This window comes from Panthera onca, chromosome B4 (genome assembly GCF_046562875.1).
Source record: "Panthera onca isolate mPanOnc1 chromosome B4, mPanOnc1 haplotype 2, whole genome shotgun sequence".
NCBI classification, from domain to species: Eukaryota; Metazoa; Chordata; class Mammalia; order Carnivora; family Felidae; genus Panthera; species Panthera onca.
Genome location: NC_138345.1, coordinates 131,007,308 through 131,025,829, shown reverse-complemented (window position 1 = coordinate 131,025,829; position 18,522 = coordinate 131,007,308). Strand labels below are relative to the sequence as shown.

Genomic DNA, 18,522 nt, shown 5'->3' with positions numbered 1-18,522 from the left:
GGGGGCGGGCGGGAGGGTCCAGGCCCCAGGGGGGCGGGTGGGGCCCTGAGCCCAAGGCCCTTCTGTCCCTCTCTCGCCCTCAGCAGGGCCACACCTGCGAAGGCTGGTGCCGGGCTCACCCGGGGGGAACGGCCGCTCACCTCCGGGAAGGCCCCCCCATCCCTCCCCACCTCCCCGGGGTGGCGGGCCCTCCCTGGAGGTGGGAGACAGCGGCCACAGCACCCTGCACCCCGCCTCCTCTCAGGTTACCTGGGCGGCGGGCTCCGCGGTGGCGGCTGGCGGCTGTCAGCACCCTCGTCCCCGGGGGGCTCCGGCTCAGGCCCCCACGCTGCCGCCCTCCCAGGCCTTGACTCTGGGCCGTGGTGGTGGCGGCGGCCGAGGCAGCGAAACCTTAGAGGGGCCGGCTGCGAGCAGGGGCCCCTCATTACTCTTTCATAAGCCGGGGCCCAGCCAAGAACAATGCGGGACATGAAACCGCAGGAACCTGATCCCCGCCCGCTCACCTGAGAGCCGGGCGGGGCGGGGGCCTGGGCACGGGCTCCCCGGGGACCCCAGAGCTCAGCGCCCGGGGCCGAGGCCACAGCCTGGCCTCGGTTCAGGGTGGGCACAGACTGCCCCGGATTGCAAGAAAGCCACCCGCAGGCCCTGGGCAGCGCCCGGGAGTGGGGCCGGCGTATCTGTCGTGCCGTCCAAGCCAGAGGAGGCACGTCTGGGTTCAGTTTCGCCCCCTGCCCCGGAGCCAGATTCTGATCAGAACTCAACAGCGGGAGGTGTCAGATCCACAGCCCAGCCTGGCGCCTTGGCCGCCCTGGGGACCTTGCCACATGAATGAGGAGGGAGCAGAAGCGCGGGGTACCAAAAAGGGGTCCAGCCCAGCTGGGCCCAAGCAGGACCCCCCCGCCTGTCATGGCACCTCCTCCCTGCTTTCACCCCCAGCCCCCGACACTACCCACTGTCCCCATGAGCAGTCCCAGTAGCCAGTCCCTGGCTCTGATTTCCTGTCTGGCGGGTCAGCAAGGGCTCTGGCCTCAGACAGACATCAGGCCCAATCCTGGCACCTCCATTTCCCAGCTGGGTGACCTCAGCTTGGTGGCTTCCCTCTCTGAGCCTGAGTTTCTCATCTCCAAAACCGGGGTGATAAAAGCACCCACCTCCTAGGGGTGTCACGAGAATTAAACGGGTTAATACTTGTAAAGGGCTTAGAACAGGACCTGGTCTGTACATCTTATGTATAATAAATAATGTAAAACCATTAAAGAGAATTTCATTAGTGTTAAATCAATAGGATGTTAAACACATTTAAGAATAAATACGCTGAGAAGCGCCTGGCTGGCTCAGTCAGAGAAGCATGTGACTCTTGTTCTCGGGGTTGTGAGTTCGAGCCCCACATGGGGTGTAGAGGTTATTTAAATAAGTAAAACTTAAAAAAAAAAAAAAAGAATAGGGGCGCCTGGGTGGCTCAATCGGTTAAGCGTCCGACTTCAGCTCAGGTCATGATCTCGAGTTCATGAGTTTGAGCCCCGCATCAGGGTCTCTGCTGACAGCTCAAGAGCCTGGAGTCTGCTCTGGATTCTGTGTCTCCCTCTCTCTCTGCCCCTCCCCTGCTCACACTCTGTCTCTCTCGCGCGCTCTCAAAAAAAAAAATAAACATAAAAAAAAAAAAAGAATAAATACATTGAAAGAGATGTGTGTGCCTGGCAGACAGCAGGACCCTCCCACCTCCCTCCGTGCAGACCCTGGCCTTGACCTGGTGGCCCATGTGATTTCCAGGGATAATCCCTCCCCCATCTCTCAGCCTATAGAAAGCTCAGCTGAGAGCAGAGCACAGAGGCATCCAGGACCCAGGTTCCTAGGGGAGCTACAGTAAGCTTCAGGGAGAGGGTTGCCCTGGGACCTGGGGCCACTTCTGCATACTCTCGGGTAGCATAACGCCTGGCACCTTTTAAGCACCCGTTCAGTATGAACAGTGTGAACACGTGAGCTGGCCCCAGGTCTCAGCCCAGAAGTGGCTGGATTGACTCTAGAATGCGGACCTGTCTGTATCTAAGCTTCTCCTCCTGTTCCCACACGTGCCATCTCCCCAGCCCCTGGGGAAGGGCATGTGCCTCAGAGACAGACCCACGGGGCTTTCAGGCATGTTCCCTGAACTTGGGGCTGAGGGTAGAGAGCTGTTATTGGTGGTGTCAAGACAGGTAGAAAAGAATCCTCCAGATCGACTTCTCGGGTCGGGAAGGCGGGAGAGAGGAAACTGATGTGTATTGAATTAACCACATGTGACTCGGGCTACACAGTGCCAGATGCCCTGAGTGAGAACGCCCTGTTGTCCCGCTTTAACCATTAGGAGAGTGGAGCCAGAGAGGGTAAGTGGCCCCAGGCCACACAGCAGGTAAAGGGCAAACCCAGGTTTGGAACTCTGGCTTGCCTGCTTTCAAAGCTGAACGGCAACTCCCTTATAATGGCCACCTCGTGGAGCCTGACGCCCTGCATAAACCGGCTGCCAGGCTTAAGAGGAGCCTCAGGATCCTCTGGGAATGATGGAGCCATGGGGGCAGGGGGAGGGGGGCAGAGGCAGGCGGGGTCAAGGCTGGAGGGGTCCGTGGAGCTTCACAGGTCCCCTGCTTCTCCTAGGGCTCTGGGTGTACGTGCAGCGGGGCTTGGCCTAAGACCACATGGGTTGCCAAGTGAGAAAACACATTCCCTTTCGCTCCTTCAATACCTTCAAGGAGAAAGTCTCCTGTGGGTGCTGGGGTGCCTTTAATGTCTCCCTAACACCCGCCGATCTCCCTTTGTAACAGAGAGACAGCAAGCTTCGGGCTCAGAACCGGCCTTCAGCCGACAAGACTCTCTAGTTAGAATTTAAAGACGTTTCAGATTTTTTTTTTTCGTTCTTCCTTTTTAACCTTCTATATAAAGGATACGATCCTGGTTTTCTATTTATAGGGATGATATAAAGTTGTGTTTCAATATAAAGTTTAAAAGGGTGTTTATTTAAAGAACAATAAAGTAAGTACTAGATTGTATGAGGCTATGGCAAAAAAAAAAAAAAAATCATAAAAGCAGGAGGAGAGTGACTCACATTTGGGAAACGTACTGTGGTCCCAGCACCTCGTGGAACAGACGGCAGAACCGGGGTTCTGCCCAGGAGGAAGGCCAGTGTCTGAGTTCGGCCGCAAGTGAGTGGCCCAGCCAGGGGCAATCGGTCATGAACATCCCCATCCCAGAACACCACACCCGCTCAGGAAAGCTGGCCTACCTGGCTCCTCGCTCTGTGGGCCTCCTCGGGGTGAAAGCAGTTTTGACAGCAACCCTGGGCAAGCACGTTGGCCTCAAAGTGTTCACAGGGGACAGTCCCAGCACCCCCCTCCATATTGGCTGAGTCAGGCCACGGCAGCTCCTGCGATCCGATGGTGGCCACCGGGCCAAGAAAGGGGGGCAGGCAAGGGCCAGGTAATTGGCTGGTGGACCACCCGGAACCCGGCCTCAGCTGCCCCTAGACAGACAAGGACCGAGGAAATAAGGTCATCCATCCATTCATTTATTCACTCAATAAACACTCCCGGGGCGCCTACGTGGCTCAGTCGGTTAAGCGTCAGACTTCAGCTCAGGTCATGATCTCACGGTTCGTGGGTTGGAGCCCCGCGTCGGGCTCTGTGCTGACAGCTCAGAGCCTGGAGCCCGCTTCGGATTCTGTGTCTCCCCCTCTCTGCTCCTCCCCCACCCACACTCTGTCTCCCTCTCTCAAAAATAAATAAACATTAAAAAAAAATTTTTTTAAACACTCCTGAAGCACCCACTAAGCACCAGGCACTCTGCCAAGCATTTAGACATGTGATTTCTAGTCATTACCGCAGTGTTGCTCAAAGTCTGTTCTAAGGACCCTGCATTAGACTCAGCCGAGCTGCTCATAAAATGCATATTCCCGGGGCACCTGTGACTCCTGATCACCGGGTTGTGAGTTCGAGCCCCATGTTGGGCACAGAGCTTACTTAAAAAAAAAAAAAAAAAAAAAAATATATATATATATATATATATATATATATATATATATATATATATATATATATTTTCTCAGTGCCTCCCCAGATCCACCCAGTCAGAATCTCTTGGAGGTGTGAGGCCTGGGGTTGTGTGTTGTTAAAAAGTCTCTTAGGTGATTCAGTGCACCCTAAAGTTCGAGTGCCTTTTCTCACGGTTATCTTACATTGTAGATAAAGCCAATGCCAATTTAAGATGAGGCATCGAAGACTCACCAAGGGTCCATACCTTGTTCTAGGTCCCAGGAGCTGAACTGGTGCTGGGACAGAGCTCTCCCATGACAGAGCTGGGACAGAGCTGAGCACAGAGCTCTCCCATCTGGGGGAGGCCACTGAGAGCTCCAGTGCCACGCCCTGGGAGGGGGGAAGGGGAGATGCCCCCACGAGAGTGACTTGAAGATCCCTTCCTCACGCACACAGAGCCCCAGGAGGAGGGTGGGACAGAAGAGGAACCCATCTCCCCAAATCCCATGCACCTTGCGGTGCCCCCAGGTCACCAGCCCACACACCTGTCCTCACCTGGCAAGTTTCCTGCAAAGCCTACCAGGGGATAAAGCCTTGGTTGCCAATCTCAGCTGAGGGCTGCGGAATTTCTCATCCTCCCCTGGGGCAGCCAGGGCGAAGGTTCCTGGCTTCTCCACCATCAGACCTGGGGAGGTGGCAGGGCCCGTTGTGTATGTGTGTTTTGGAGGGGGGTACCCACTTGCCCCTCCATCCTTCTTGGGCCATCATCTCCCGGAGACGTCCCTTGCCCCAGTGGTGGAGGGGGCGGGAACCGGTTCCGCCCAGCTTGGGCGGTTCTTTCCTGGTCTGGCCATATAAAGGAGCATCGCCTGAGAAGGAATACGCCGCTCATCTTCCTGGGGGCGGATGGGGGCTCTGTTCCGTGTGCCCCTCACTGCTCCCGCTTCCTCCTCCTCCTTATTCCCAACCAACTGGCAGAATGCTCAAAAATGCACATTAGGTGTGGCTGTAACAATGGGAAACCTTCAGCGGACACTCATGCCCCATCCGGAGAATGGACTCCTGGACCTCTCCAGCGGGTCAGCCAGTCCCGCTCCGTATGCCTCGCCCCTCTCCCTTACCCCACCGGGCTCCTCTCCCCGCTCCCCTCCCCCGCTTCCGCAGCGCAGTACTACTGACCTCGGCTCGGGTTTCCACGCACAGGCGGTGCCCGGGTGGGATGCCGGGGTCACAGCTCCTATTTTAACAATGAATCAGAACGTTGCCCGGGAGGTGGACGAAGACCACTCCCCTGCCGCTCGCGCATAGGTTCTCTCTAGGCGCCTCATTTACATAAGGGCTGTGAGATTGGACCACCCGAGGGCAAGGGGCGGGGCGGAGGCGGGCGGCGCCCAGAAGCCTCCGAGCGCGGGACCGGCCGCACGTTTAGCCCGAGCTGCTGGGTCTGGGTTCCCAGGGGGCCCATCAGAGGGCTGGCACTTGGCAGGGCTGTCTCCCTCTGACCTCCTTCCCGTCGATGCATCCCCTCTACAGTTCCCTAGGCTGGTCTTGACCCAGATGTCGGGCTAGAAGACTTAAATTCTCTGTGCCTCACTTTTCTTACCTGTAAAATGGGAAGGGTAGTAGTACCTGTGGGGATGAAATGAAACGCCCAGGCGTTTTCAGCCTCCATCTGCTCGCTTCCACTGACGTAGAACTCACTTACAAAATGCACAACTCTCTCTTTTTTTAATCTCCCCCCTCCCCCTTTTAAGCTAATATTTATTTTGCACTATGTGCCAGCTCCTATTCCAGAATCTTTACATTCATCAGGACACAGTAACCCAAAGGGCTAAGTACCAAGATCCTCATTTCATAGCAACTAAGGACAATTAACTTACCAGTGTCACACGGCTAGTCAGAGGCAGAGCCAAGACTAAAACCCTCGTGTGCCTGACGTCCTCTGACACCACAGAACATCTTCATTCACTAATTCACTCGGACATTCACATGTACCTGTGCTGGGCACTGGGGAGAGGGTAACATGAATAAAACGTGCCTCCTTCTGAGATGAGAAGCCCATTGACCCATGGAAGAGATAGCCCCTGAACTAGGGCATCCTGACCCAGGATGGAATGGGTGAAAACATAGTTTAGTAACAAGGATCACGAGTTTTCAGCTTGATCCCCATTACTGCGAGCAACACAGAGAGCAGGGAGACCGATGGTCAATATCCGACTCTAGCGACTCTTGGCTGTGTGCTCTTGAGAAAGTTACTTGACCACTCTGAGCCTGGGGTGGGTTAGACATCTGGTGTGAGTCTGAAGCTCAGGACAGGGCCCCGGGGTCTTTAGCCCCCCTCCGCCACCAAACAATAAAACCTGGAGCTAACTCACGGTCGCACTCCTGACAATTCAATTCATGAAATACTCAACAGAGCCCCTACCTTGTAGGTAGGCGGTGCTGAGGATACTTAGCAAAGAAAAGATTGAATCTTCTGCTTTCTTGGTGCTTTACACTGCAGTGGAGAGCAACAGACCCTAAACAAGATAAATAAACAATATATGGAGTAGGTAGGCTGGTGAGAGGTGCTAAGGAGAAAAATGAAGCCGGGAAGGGGCTGGTGTGGGAGGGCATTACATTTGAAATAAGGTGGTCAGGAAAGCCTCTCTGACCTGTGACATCTGAGCAAAGGCCTGGAAAAGAGAGAGTGAGCCTGCAGGCCCTGGGGAAGAACAGACTGGCTGAGGGGACAGAGTGTGGAGGCTGGAGTAGAGAGTAGAGCGAGGGAGGGAGGAGGGGAAAAGTCCTGGGGCAGGACGGGTTTGTCCCGAGCGCCCTCCCTAGCTCTGGAGCTGCCTGGCTGGGCCCCTGGAGGGCAGGAGAAGATGATAGGAGGGTGGGCAGAAGCCAGGGTCCTGAAGGAGAGATAACTGGACAGGAGGCAGGAGGAGGAGGCCAGGGAACCCCGGGGACTCTTGAAAGAAGCCCCACTCTTGGAGGGGACCGTGGCTCTAAGAGTGACTGAGGCCCAAAGCGGGGCTTTTAATCATCTAAGTAGTAACAGCCCCTCCTTTTCCCAAGGGGGCAAAGCTGACCTGTCTGCATACAGGATGGGGTTTCTCCCAGCACCTCCCTGTGATGAGAAGGGCAGCTGTCACCATCCCCGTTTCATAGGAGTCAAATTCAAGGCTGAAGCGGCTTAAGCAAGTTGCCCAAAGCCACTCAGTTACTTGACGACAGAGCCTGGTCTAAAAAACACAGTCCCGGAGTCCTGTGGGATGGCTCAGATGGCTCAGGGTTAAGGGCGCAACGGCAGCCAGGGCAGCACTCGTCCCCACTGTCACCATTATATCTCAGCCTCACATCCCCCTTTCTGCTCCCTGAAGAGTCTGTGCCTGTCTCTGTCTTTGCTCATGCTGTTCCCTGTGGCTGGGATCCACTCTCCCAGAGGTCTGGGGTAGCTGAACCACCCCTGACATTACTAGACCCACTCCACCCCTCTGACCTTGACCTTGGCTTCCTCACTCTCCTGTGGGAATGGTCATCCCAACCTCGGAGGATCATGTGCTCCGGGCAGGCGCGGTAGTGATGCAGGGGGCGTGGTCCAGTAGAGCAGAAGCAGGAAGGCCGCAGTCTCTAATGGGGTCATCAGGGCTGGCTCCAGCCCATGGCCACCTGGGAAGTGGTGATCAGGGCAGCCGGGCTTACTTTTCTCTTTTCTTTTTTTTAATTAAAATTTTTAAACTTTTTTTTTTAATGTTTATTTTTGAGAGAGAGAGAGAGAGAGAGAGAGAGAGAGAAAGTGAGTGGGGAAGGGGCAGAGAGAGAGAGGGAGACACAGAATCCGAGCAGGCTCCGAGCTGTCAGCCCAGAGCCTGATGTGGGGTTTGAACTCATGGACCGCGAGATCATGACCTGAGCCAAAATCAGACGCTTAACTGACTGAGCCACCCAGGCTCCTGCCCACCACCCCTCCCCACTTTTTTTTTTTTTTTAAATTGCAGCCAGGCTTACTTTTACTGAAGAAGCCAGAAACCTGAACTTCTGCATGAAATCTCAACATCTTAAAATATGGCTAAGTCAAATTGTTTTGGTTTTGGTTTGGTTTTTGCCTCAAAAAATTGGGTAAACACTCAGATTTGTTCCTCTTCACAGAGATCTTTAGTCAAGGGCAAAAGACTTCTAGGATCTGAAGAGAAACCAGAGTATAAGTCAAATTGTTTGTTTCTTTAAGTCAAATTGTTTTTTTTTTTGTTTTTTTTTTTTTAAATTTTTTTTTTATTTTATTTTTTATTTTTGGGACAGAGAGAGACAGAGCATGAACGGGGGAGGGGCAGAGAGAGAGGGAGACACAGAATCGGAAACAGGCTCCAGGCTCCGAGCCATCAGCCCAGAGCCTGACGCGGGGCTCGAACTCACGGACCGCGAGATCATGACCTGGCTGAAGTCGGACGCTTAACCGACTGCGCCACCCAGGCGCCCCTAAGTCAAATTGTTTTTAAATACTCTGTGAGTCAGACCAAGCTAATATGCAGTGTTCCTGAACTGGTAAATCACAGATAGATTTTCCTTTAAGTGTATTTATTTTGAGAAAGAGGGGGGGGGGGGTAGGGGGGAATAAGTAGGGGAGGGGCACAGAGAATCCAAAGGGGTTCTATGCTGACCGCACAGAGCCTGATGTGGGGCTCAAACTCAGGAACCACGAGATCATGACCTGAAGTCAGACGTTTAACCAACTGAGCCTCCCGGGCACCCCTCACAGATAGATTTTTTATTCCCTTAGTGATAGTTGAAATAGCACGCCCTCCGGGAAGCCCTCCCTGCTTCCCCGGCCTTAAGAAAAGGGCTCACTGTGCTGAGCTGAGATCTCGTACAAGACTCACATGGCTCCTAGGGTGTCTTTCGTGTTGTGGACCATGTGAGTGAGCCCCTGGAAGGGAAGACTCGGCTTGTTCAGCCAATGGGTCAGTATTCGTGTCTGTATCGAGAGTATGGCTTGCTTCATGAGGGGGCCGCCTCAGTGTGCCTCAACTGCAAAATGGGCTTAATGGCATTGCCTAGACCGTGGGGTTTCTGTGAGAGCTCAGTGAGTGAAACCAGGTAGAGTGGCTGGTATACAGTGAGTGCTCAATAAATGCTACTAATACCTCTCCTCCAGTCTTCTCCATTCGGTCCCCACAGCTATAGCTTGTGAGCCACGAGTCGACCGTGGGCAGGGACTGCCCTCTCCTGCTCACCAGTGGATCCCCAGCGGCTGGGACTTCTTAGCGCTCAGTAAATGCTTGGGGAGGGAGTGAATGGACACCTGCCTGAGAGGAGGGCCTCCCTGCCTCTCACGGAATGACAACAGGGTCCTGGAGCCTCCAGTACTCCCAGTGCACCATCCACGCTGCCACTGGGCTGGGGGGGGGGGGGGGAATGTCTCTAAAACAATCACTGACCCCGACTTTCCCCTGCCAACCCCCCAACCCCACCTCAGGGGGGCCCCAGTGTCCGCAGGCTAAGGGTCCAGATCCTTAGCTCAGTATTTGAGGCCCTTCAGGGGCTCCCTGGCTGCCCCCCACCTGCCAGCTCATCCCCTCCCGCAGCCGGCTGGCCAATCCAAATCGTCCCTCAAGATTCAGGTCAAGGGTCACCTGTCTCTGCTCTGTGCCCCTGCGGGCCCTCTAATACTTTGCTGAACCTCTGACCTCCAGGGGGACTCCCATGTGTCTGCCCCCTCCCTGGGATGCAGGGACTGTGTCTTCTTAGCCATGACGTGTAACCTCTGACATTATGTACCTGGAGACTCAGTTTTCTCACCCGTCAAATGGAGCTAATATCCGCTCACAGTGCTGTTCTGAGTTAATAATGTAACCGTCTGACACAAGAGAAGGGCTTGATAAATTGCTTTCCCAGCCTCTTTGTTTTTTGGTTGTTGTTTGGCAATCCTGCTGATTAGGGTGCAAGGGAGAGGGCAAAGTTCATTGGACGGGGAAGGTTTGTTTCACCCGGGCCCCAGGAGAGATGGATGTGGCGATGGGAAGGAGGAAAACAGATTCAGAAACTTGCAGACAGGCAAACGGAAACTTGCAAACTGGGGCCAGAAAATCCTAGAACAGACTGTTTCGAGAGTTACTGGGAGCACCTGTGGGGAGGGGGAATTGGGTCCCATGTGATGCAGCCAGGATTGGCTGAGGACCCACAGTGAGAGGGGCCCTGGGCCAGGAGGAGAAACATAGCAATTACGGACACAACTTCTCACTAGGGGGCTTATGGTCAGCCTGCGAGGGGGTTGGGAGACAGACATAACCAGGTTACAATGTGTTCAGTGTTTGAAAGGAGGCAACACCAAGTGTCACTGCAGCCCACGTGGGAAAAGGATTAATTCCTGGGGCTGGAGGAGGGGTCAGGGAAGGCTTCCCCGAGGAGGTGGCTCAGAACAGAGCAAGAGAGGCTGTGAGCAGTCCGTGAACTTCTAAAGGCCGCCTACCACATCTGGAAGAGGCAGATGTCGGCTCAAAACCCGGAGGACGTTTGTCACGCGGGACCCGCTCACAACTGAACAAGGCAGTGAGGTCTTCAGCTCAGAAGCTGGGAAGCCCCTGCCGGAGCCATTGACAGTCCAACCCGGGGGGCTTCGAGCCGATGAGGCTCCGGGGGGGCTCTGGAGAGGATGAGAGCAGAGGTTTCCCCCGCCCGGAACCGTCTCCTCCGTGGTTGCCCCCCAGGCAGGTAGCTCCACCAGGCCTGCCCACGCGTCCCCCTGGGGGGGGCTCAACCACCCCAAAACACAACCTACCGGGAGAGCCTGTCCTCTGCTGAGCGGATGGCCTTGCTCCTCCTAGCACAGGCCTGACATGTCGGGGAAGCTCAGTGCAGTCGCCGAGGAACAGAAAAGCGTCTGCTGTGGCTCTAGTTCCATAGGGTTGGATCCCCTCCCGACAGCCCTTTCCTCGTATGTTCAGCTCCCGGGGGAGACCCCACTGCTTGTACCCCAATACCGACTCTCCCCATAGTAGCACAAGCCTCAATTCTTATTTGGGAACATTGTTCTCCAGAACGGACCGCAGTCCGCTCTCTTCCTCCTGCCCCGGTCTTTGCCTTCTGCTGGACTAATGGCACTTGACAAGGGTCAAAGGTTCTTACGAGGAGGAGGGGCATGCTCCTCAATCCACCCTCCCACCTGCTGGCTGAAAGGCAGGTGTGATGGCTGAGGCTCAAGCAGCCATCTTGGACCACGAGGTAGAAGCCAGGTGTTAAAAATTGCACAAAACAGGGGCACCTGGGGGGCTCAATCGATTGAGCGTCCGACTTCGGCTCAGGGCATGATCTTGCGGTTCACGAGTACGAGCCCTGCGTCGGGCTCTGTGCTGGCAGGTTGGAGCCTGGAGCCTGCTTCGGATTCTGTGTCTCCCTCTCTCTCTGCCCCTCCCCCACTTGTGCTCTGTCTCTCAAAAATAAACAAACATTAAAAAAAAAAAATAGCACAAAAGGCTAAAAAGTCTGCCATCCCGGCCCCCCGGCTCCAGGCTAGTTACTTCCCTGGTAAGCTCCTCTCAAGTAAGCCAGTTATTTTTAAATTTTGTTTCATATTATATGCAGCTAAACCCAATCCTTCTTTATAAAGCTCCCGGAAGCCCCAAGCCCGGGAGGCCACACAACGGGACGGCGGCGAGAGGAAAAAATCCAGGTGTGGAGGCTGGAGGGGCTCTGGGGAGAAAAGACAAGTTCTCCAGAGGGTTCTGATTCCACCACTTCTGGTCCCAAGACTGGCAAAATCGCTGACTCAATTTCCTCGGTCTGCTGGAGGAACTGATGTCACACACAGGAGAGAGTGGCTGAGAATTTAATACTTGTAAACGGCACAAACCGTAGATGTGGGTGGTGAGTGACCCCGTGTCTCTGGGGATGGGAGACGAGACGTGGGTCAGACGTCTCAGCGGTAGCCGTAGGCACCCTGCAGGTGCACCTGGGAAGTGGCTCCTTTCAGCCCCAGGGCAGCCCTAAGAGGTAGGTGTCTTGCCATCTTACGCATGGCGACAGACCCAGAGAGGTCAGCACGGCGAGGCTCACACGGAGGCCAAGGGGCCGAGCCAGGATCTGAACCCGAGCCCTGCTGCGTGCACAAATCCCTCGGACCCGGGGTGTTGTTCTGCTCCCGGAGGCCTGTGAGGGCCAGGCTCACGCTCGCTGCCCTGGGTTGAGCGCTAGAACCACCTGGAGAGCTGGCGGGCCCCACCCTCTGCCCAGGGTGGAGTCGGCCGGGCGGAGGGAGTCACCCCACCCCCGAGAACCGGGAAGCAGCAGAGAGAGCAGGTGGAAGGGGCTGAAGAGCCAGGTCACAGGTCCTGTGCTCTGCGCCAGAATCCCAGGAGCCAGCGAGCGGCAGAGGGTGGTGGCGGCTCACGGGGTTCCTCGACAGGTGCTCCGGCGGTCCTCACCGTACATCTATCTACCTGCTGCAGGCAGGATTCCACCCTGCTCGGTCAGGGGATGGGGGGGGGGGGGTCAGGCGGCTCACTCACAAGCGGGGACAAGGAAGGGACGGGGGGCGTGAAAACCCAGCAGCCTTGCAGAACACCCGCTGGCCTCCTGAGGGGTCTGCCTGGGAACCGCCACGCTTTCGAGTGAGTCGAGACACATTCTCTTTAAAAGGGGTTAATCACGCCTTGATCGGTGTCTCTCTGCAAGCTGCTGGAAGCCTGGGGAGGATGCCCAAGTTTGGGGCTGGGGAATGCTCTGGAACTCATCTGCTTCCAGCACTTCGATTTCAGCTGAGGGGACCAAGGAGGCCACGGAGAAGGGACGGACCCACAGCCTCAGCCGGTAACGGGCAGAGGCTGGCAACGCTCAGCCACCTGCCTCGGCGGCCCGCTTCGCAGAGCAGCAGGACGACTCCAGACCCTAGCAGTGGTTATGCTGGCCTGGAGCCCGGGTGAGGGGGCCCAGACCCAACACGACCTTTTCACCCCCACGGAGAAGACTGCTGGACAGTGAGGACGGACCCACTTCCCCGACAGGTTCCACCCGCTCACAAGCCTGCCCTGGGCACGTGGCACCAGGGTCAGGGACAAACAGACCACAGGGGCACTTAGCTTCACAAATCCGAGGACGGCTCGGTGGGAAGCCTTCCCACTAAGCAAGATGCCCCTGACTTGGCTCTGAAGTCTCCTCCTGAGGGAAGCCAGCTCTCAGCTGCCTGCCCCCTTCCAGCGTCCAAGCTCTGGGCCACAGAGGAACTGCCTCCCAAGCCGGGGCCGCAGAGTCACCCCCGCAGTGCTGGGTTCCTGGGACCGCCAGGCGGAGACAGGACGGCCCCTGACAGCCCAGGCTGGGGCGTGGCCTGGTTCTCGGGGCTCACTCTCCGCCGTGCCGGGCTTTGCCCGTCAGCCGGCGGCGCTGGGTCTTGCTCGTACGGGTGGCACTCGGGGGCTTCTTGGTGGAGTCTTGGGCCCGTCGGGGATGTTTCCTCTTGCCCTTTTTGCGACTGTGTGCATGCAGCGAAGCCGTGAGAGTGGAGATCCTGTAGGAGGGTGCAAGGCTGGTGAGGCTGGGAACAAGGCATGGGTGGGAGGCCGGGTGGCGGGGTGACTGATTGCCCGGCTCCCGGAGGACGTCGGAACAGGCCTTGAGTGCCGGGAGAACCACATCCATGCCAAAGGCAGCCGGCTCTGACCCCAGAGGCCCTGCCAGCTCCTCAGCTCATGAAAAGGCCTTTACCCCAGGCACCGAAGGCACCCAGGGCTGGCCATTCTCAAGGAGTGGAGGTGGGGGACAGTAAGGAGGGAGGGACTCCTCAACAGGCAAAGCAGAGCGGCTGCTCCAGGCTCCACACCTGCCCCGTGCCACCCGCCACAGGCCAGCGAGAGGCCACTCCACAGGCGCGGCCACCACTGTCAGCAATGAGGGAGCAGTGTCATAGGGGAGGACAGGCCAGGGCTCACCGCTGGGACAGGAGGGGATCTCTGGACTTCCTGGGTAAGGCTCTGGTCAGCTTCTCCGTGGATGACGCCTCTTCCTCGGACCCGTGCCCGGCCGCTTGCTAAAGAAGCACAGGACAAGGACTGTCACACAGAGTGGCAGGTCGGGAAGCCTGACCCCGAGCAGTCACGGCTATGTCACGTGAGGGCATGGCCTGCCGCTTCGAGGCCTGGCTCGGGGGCTCGGAGAAGGCCGCGGGTGGAAAAGCCACGTGTGCCCCCAAAGCGGGGATCACACGGGGAAGAGCTGTGTCTCGGAGCCTCACCCCCAGTTTTCGAGTTCTTTCACCTGTGAACGTCTGACCGTCCACCGTAAGCGGAGGCCGGGAGAACTGTGCGGAAGAATGAGCACAAAACAGAAGGTGAGGGCGAGACCACTGAGGGCGTGACAAGGCAGCAGCTCAGGACTTAAGGACACGTGAACCCGCGACAGGAAGTGTGGTTTGCCTCGTAACCATGTACGTACAGGTATTTCCGGGAAAGGCCCACACAGCCAGGCAGACACAACTTCAGCCGGAAATAAACGTCTCAGATGACACTTAACTGGGAGGCTTTTTGATGTTTTCAATGACGTTCTGCTCTCTTTCCTTTTCTTTAATTGTTCACTTGTATTTATTTGTCGAGAGCTGAGGCCGGTCCGCCCGCGTAGCATTTCCTTGTCACTTCCCAAGCCTCTCCCTTCGCTCACACCCCCAGCAGTCGGTGCCCCTGACCCTGCCGAGGCGAACAGCCTGTGACACCAACGGAAGCGGAACACGACACGCTGCCGCTTCACCCAAAAGCAGCGTTTTCAGTCCGCCCTTTAGCAACGGCTCGGTGTGTCATTAGTCAAGGCGCGCTGAGTGCTTTTAAAAGGGGGGGATCCTTTTTTTTTTTTGATGTTGGTCGCAACCTGCTAACACCTCCCAGCTCAAAGCCTGACAACTTCCGTGTGACTGCTACCGTGCAGCGGAGTGACCACAATAAACGGCGATCTTAGGTGCTTCTCTCGGATTAACCGCTTTTACACTCACGGCAACCGCCACGAGACAGGCGCTATCACCAGTGACCCCCCCCCCCCCACTTACTGGGGCAGAAAGGAAAGCTGGCAAGGCAGACACCTGCCCACGCTCCCACAGCCGCTCAGGCATGGAACTGGCTTCTGGAAGCCCCAGGGTCAGGGATTTGGTCCGGGCTCTAACGAGCGCCCAGCAGGGAGAGAGCCCCCGGCATTGCAATCCCCAGGACATGGGCCAGCACTTAGCAACCCCGACAAGCCGGTCTGCACCTGGGCCCCTTCCCTCCTGGGGCCGGAAGTTACACCCACCTCGGGTGGGGGCAGTCCAAGCAGGCGGGCCCCCGAGAGGTCCAGGTCGCTGATGGTGGTCACGGTGACCGTGTGGTTGGGATGGTCATACTGCACCGACTCTGTCTTCGCTGTCACCAACCTGTCCAGTTCGTCTGCCTCCTCTGTGCAAGGTGGGCAAAGAAGCGGGTCGCAGCCTCATAGCACAAGTGACCACATTCTAACCCCCCTCCCAGCCCTGGAGCGCAGCGGCCCCCACTACTCTATGGGAGAGTGTCCAGGGAAGTCACCGGCTCCAGAGCCTGGCCTGTGGACAAATGTAAGTGATTCAACTCCTCCCTTGATGCTCCAGGGGGACCTCAGACCATCTGGTTCTCATCAAGGACAAACCCGATGTGACCCCAGCAACTGCTGCTGCCCATTCCCTCTACCCCTAGTCCCTCCAGGCCTCAGAAACTGGGCTTTCTGCTAAGGAATCGCTTTACCAAGACGTCTGTCCTCCTCGTCTCTGATCCACTCACATTTAGACGTCCCTGAACACCACCTGTGACCCCCAGGTCACCACCAAGACGCCTAGAGCTAGGGCAGTTGGCTTCTGTGCAGCCCCCACACCTCTCCCCTTTCACCCACCAAAGGATTAAAAAAAAAAAAAAAAAAAAAAAAAAAAAGCCTAGGCCTGTTAGCTGTTCTCCAGGTCCGGGCAAAGCTGGGACTTACCCAGAGCCTCCTCTCTCTCTGCCAGCATCTTCAAGTACTCCTGATGGCGCTAAAGCCAAAAGGGAAGGGAACACAGTGAGTATGGCCTCTCCGGCCAACCCCAGGCAAGAGCACTGCTCACCTCCAGGGTGAGTGAGACCATGTGTGGCTCGGGATGAAACACTAGGAGATTCCATCCTGAACCTTCCCCAGACCTGGGCCCACCATGATTCTACCTGTACAAACTGCTCCCCAGGCCTGCCCACACCTCCCCTCATTCCTGCAGATACCCCTATTAAGGCTAACCAAGGCTGTAAATCCCTTGGGAGTCAGATATAGATATAGATATATTCAGATACATATATATTCAGATATATATATATTCAGATACATATATATTCAGATATATATATATTCAGATACATATGTATTCAGATATATATATACACACACACACACACACACACACACACACACTCTCTCTCTCTCTCTCTCTCTCTCTCTCTCTGTCTCCCTAGTCCCCTTCCTCCTCCCCCTGCACCTCCTCCCGGAGTTTCTTCTGCTCCTCCTTGAGCCGATGCTTGATCTCCTCAATGGCTGCCTTCTTCCGCTCTACCTTCCGCTTATGGAAGCCGGTCAGGTACTCCCTACCGGAAAGAGGCAAGGGAGAGTCAGGAGGGGACACAAGGAAAGGAAGGCTCACTCCAGGGAGAGAAAAACCACTACTTCTGTACTGCTCCGAAAATTAACACGGGTTTAACTCACGTATTCCTCACAACAACTTGTAAGTAGGTACCAATTCCCCGTTTACAATTGGGGACACTGAGGCACAGAGAGGCTAGGTCACTTGCAAAAGGTCATAGAGAGTGTAAGTTTAGGAAGAAGAGGGAGATGCTGCCTGTTTCCACCCACCACCCTCCAAGGCTCTCGACTTCAAGCAACAGGGCCAGTGGGGGCCCTTCTACATTGCCAAATTCCATTACCCAGGGGATTAAGCCATTTCTAGCAAGGCCACTTTTAATTTTTTTTTGTTTGTTTGTTTATTCATTTTTGAGAGAGACAGACAGAGTGTGAATGGGGGAAGGGCAGAGAAAGAGGGAGACACAGAATCCGAAGCAGGCTCCAGGCTCGAGCTGTCGGCCCAGAGCCTGACGTGGGGCTCAAACTCACGAACCGTGAGCTGAAGTCGGACACTTAACCGACTGAGCCACCCAGGAGCCCCCTTAGCAAGGCCACTTTTAAGGCCACCCTCATCCAGACATCTGCAAACTTTCCACCCGACTGGCACATTTGCCCAGGACACCTGCCCCCTGGACCCAACTGTAGGGCCTGTTGACGCCACCCTGTGTATCCTGACGATGCTCCAGCATTCCCCTCTCCTATCTGATCTTGGCTCCTTCTCATCTCTCTAGTGCTGGCTGCACCATCCCCAAATGTTCCGGGGCCCAACACTAGGTTTTTCGCTGACCCGCTACCATATGCCAAAGTGGCACTCTGAATGGATAGCATCTGACGGACTGGACGCTGAGGCTCAGGGGTCCAACTCAGGGGTCCTGCGATCAGGCTGGCACACACACCGAAGGAGCTCAGCACACGTCTTGACGAGTGAATACGTGAACTTGAGCCACTCTCATCTCATTCACTCATCACTCATCACCAACAGCTGAGTCTACCGCGTGTGGGGCGGCTGGGCTGGGCTAGGGAGGTCGAAGCCACCGCTACGAGCCGCCAGCTCCCAGCCGAAGCGCACACAGCAGGAGCAGGGTGCAAAGTGAGCAACGAGAGGGCGGGGCGGGCGGTTCCATTCCCCACGCTGGGGGCCGGTAGCGGCCGCTTCCATTCCGCAGTGGGGGTTGGTGTCGAAAGGGGGGGGGTGGGGGCAACGGGCCACGCCAAGAGGGAGGGGCCGGAAGGGACTTCTGCGTGAGTGGAAGCCGCCCGGGCCAGGCCGTGGCCTTGGCCGGCAGCCCGAAGGAGATCCGCTCCAGGCTTGGCACTCACCGCCGCTTTTCTTCGTCGAAGCTGAGAACGAGCCTCGGCCTCCGGTCGTCGCCATCTCGCTTCTTCTTCTTGTTGCGGCCCATAGCGGTGAGGCCTCCGGCAGCGCGCCGCCCGCACGCCTAAGACACTTCCGGGTGTACCGTTTTTACCCTCTCGGGCGCGCCGCGCGCTTAGGCTCCGTCGTTCCGTTCCTCAGGCCCCGCCTTTTAAAGGGGCCGCGGGGCCGGCCTCCCCAGCCCTGCGTTTTGGGTGTTCCCCCTCCGTGATTCCTAACCCCAATCCGTCTCGTAGACTAGCAACAGTGAAAGCGAGGTTCCAGAGCCTAGCACGGTGGCCGGCGTGCAGTAGGTGCTCAGTACGGAGATATTAGTAAACGGGCCAAATATTTCTGATCCTACTTTTGATTCTGATGTCAACTCGTTGGTGGTCTCCCAAGAGCACACTTCTGGGGCCAAACTATCTGGATTAGAACCCTGGTCGTCCACGTACAGCTGTGGTTCTGGACCAGTTGCCTTTGCTTTGCCCCAGTTGGCCTATTTGTAAAATGGGGATAATTACAGTGACTTTGTAGGGTTATTGCAAGGCAGTGGTTTTCAAA

The 18,522-nt window shown here is 56.3% G+C and overlaps 2 protein-coding genes, 1 non-coding gene and 1 pseudogene across 3 annotated transcripts in view; all 4 read right to left on the bottom strand.

Moving 5' to 3' along the window:
- The window catches only part of TRIOBP (TRIO and F-actin binding protein), a 50,947-nt gene extending 47,480 nt beyond the window's left edge, over nt 1–3,467 (bottom strand). The window contains exon 1 of the mRNA XM_078449465.2: nt 3,254–3,467. Coding sequence (XP_078305591.2) covers nt 3,254–3,367 — 114 coding nt within the window. The 5' untranslated portion in view covers nt 3,368–3,467. The remainder of the gene's footprint in view (nt 1–3,253) is intronic.
- A 4,616-nt stretch (nt 3,468–8,083) lies between these two features.
- On the bottom strand, nt 8,084–8,189 carry LOC132660414 (U5 spliceosomal RNA; annotated as a pseudogene).
- Nucleotides 8,190–11,792: 3,603 nt separating this feature from the next.
- On the bottom strand, nt 11,793–18,083 carry NOL12 (nucleolar protein 12). Its single transcript, XM_060656401.3, has 6 exons — nt 17,925–18,083; nt 16,465–16,570; nt 15,945–15,993; nt 15,249–15,391; nt 13,907–14,004; nt 11,793–13,485 (listed from the first exon to the last, which is right to left on the bottom strand). The coding sequence occupies exons 1-6, from the start codon at nt 18,005–18,007 to the stop codon at nt 13,320–13,322; spliced, it is 645 nt and encodes a 214-aa protein (XP_060512384.3). The 5' UTR covers nt 18,008–18,083; the 3' UTR covers nt 11,793–13,319.
- On the bottom strand, nt 14,672–14,800 carry LOC132660489 (small nucleolar RNA SNORA21). The gene has a single exon (XR_009601829.3). It is a non-coding gene; the product is annotated as a small nucleolar RNA SNORA21 (small nucleolar RNA).
- Nucleotides 18,084–18,522: the final 439 nt, after the last annotated feature.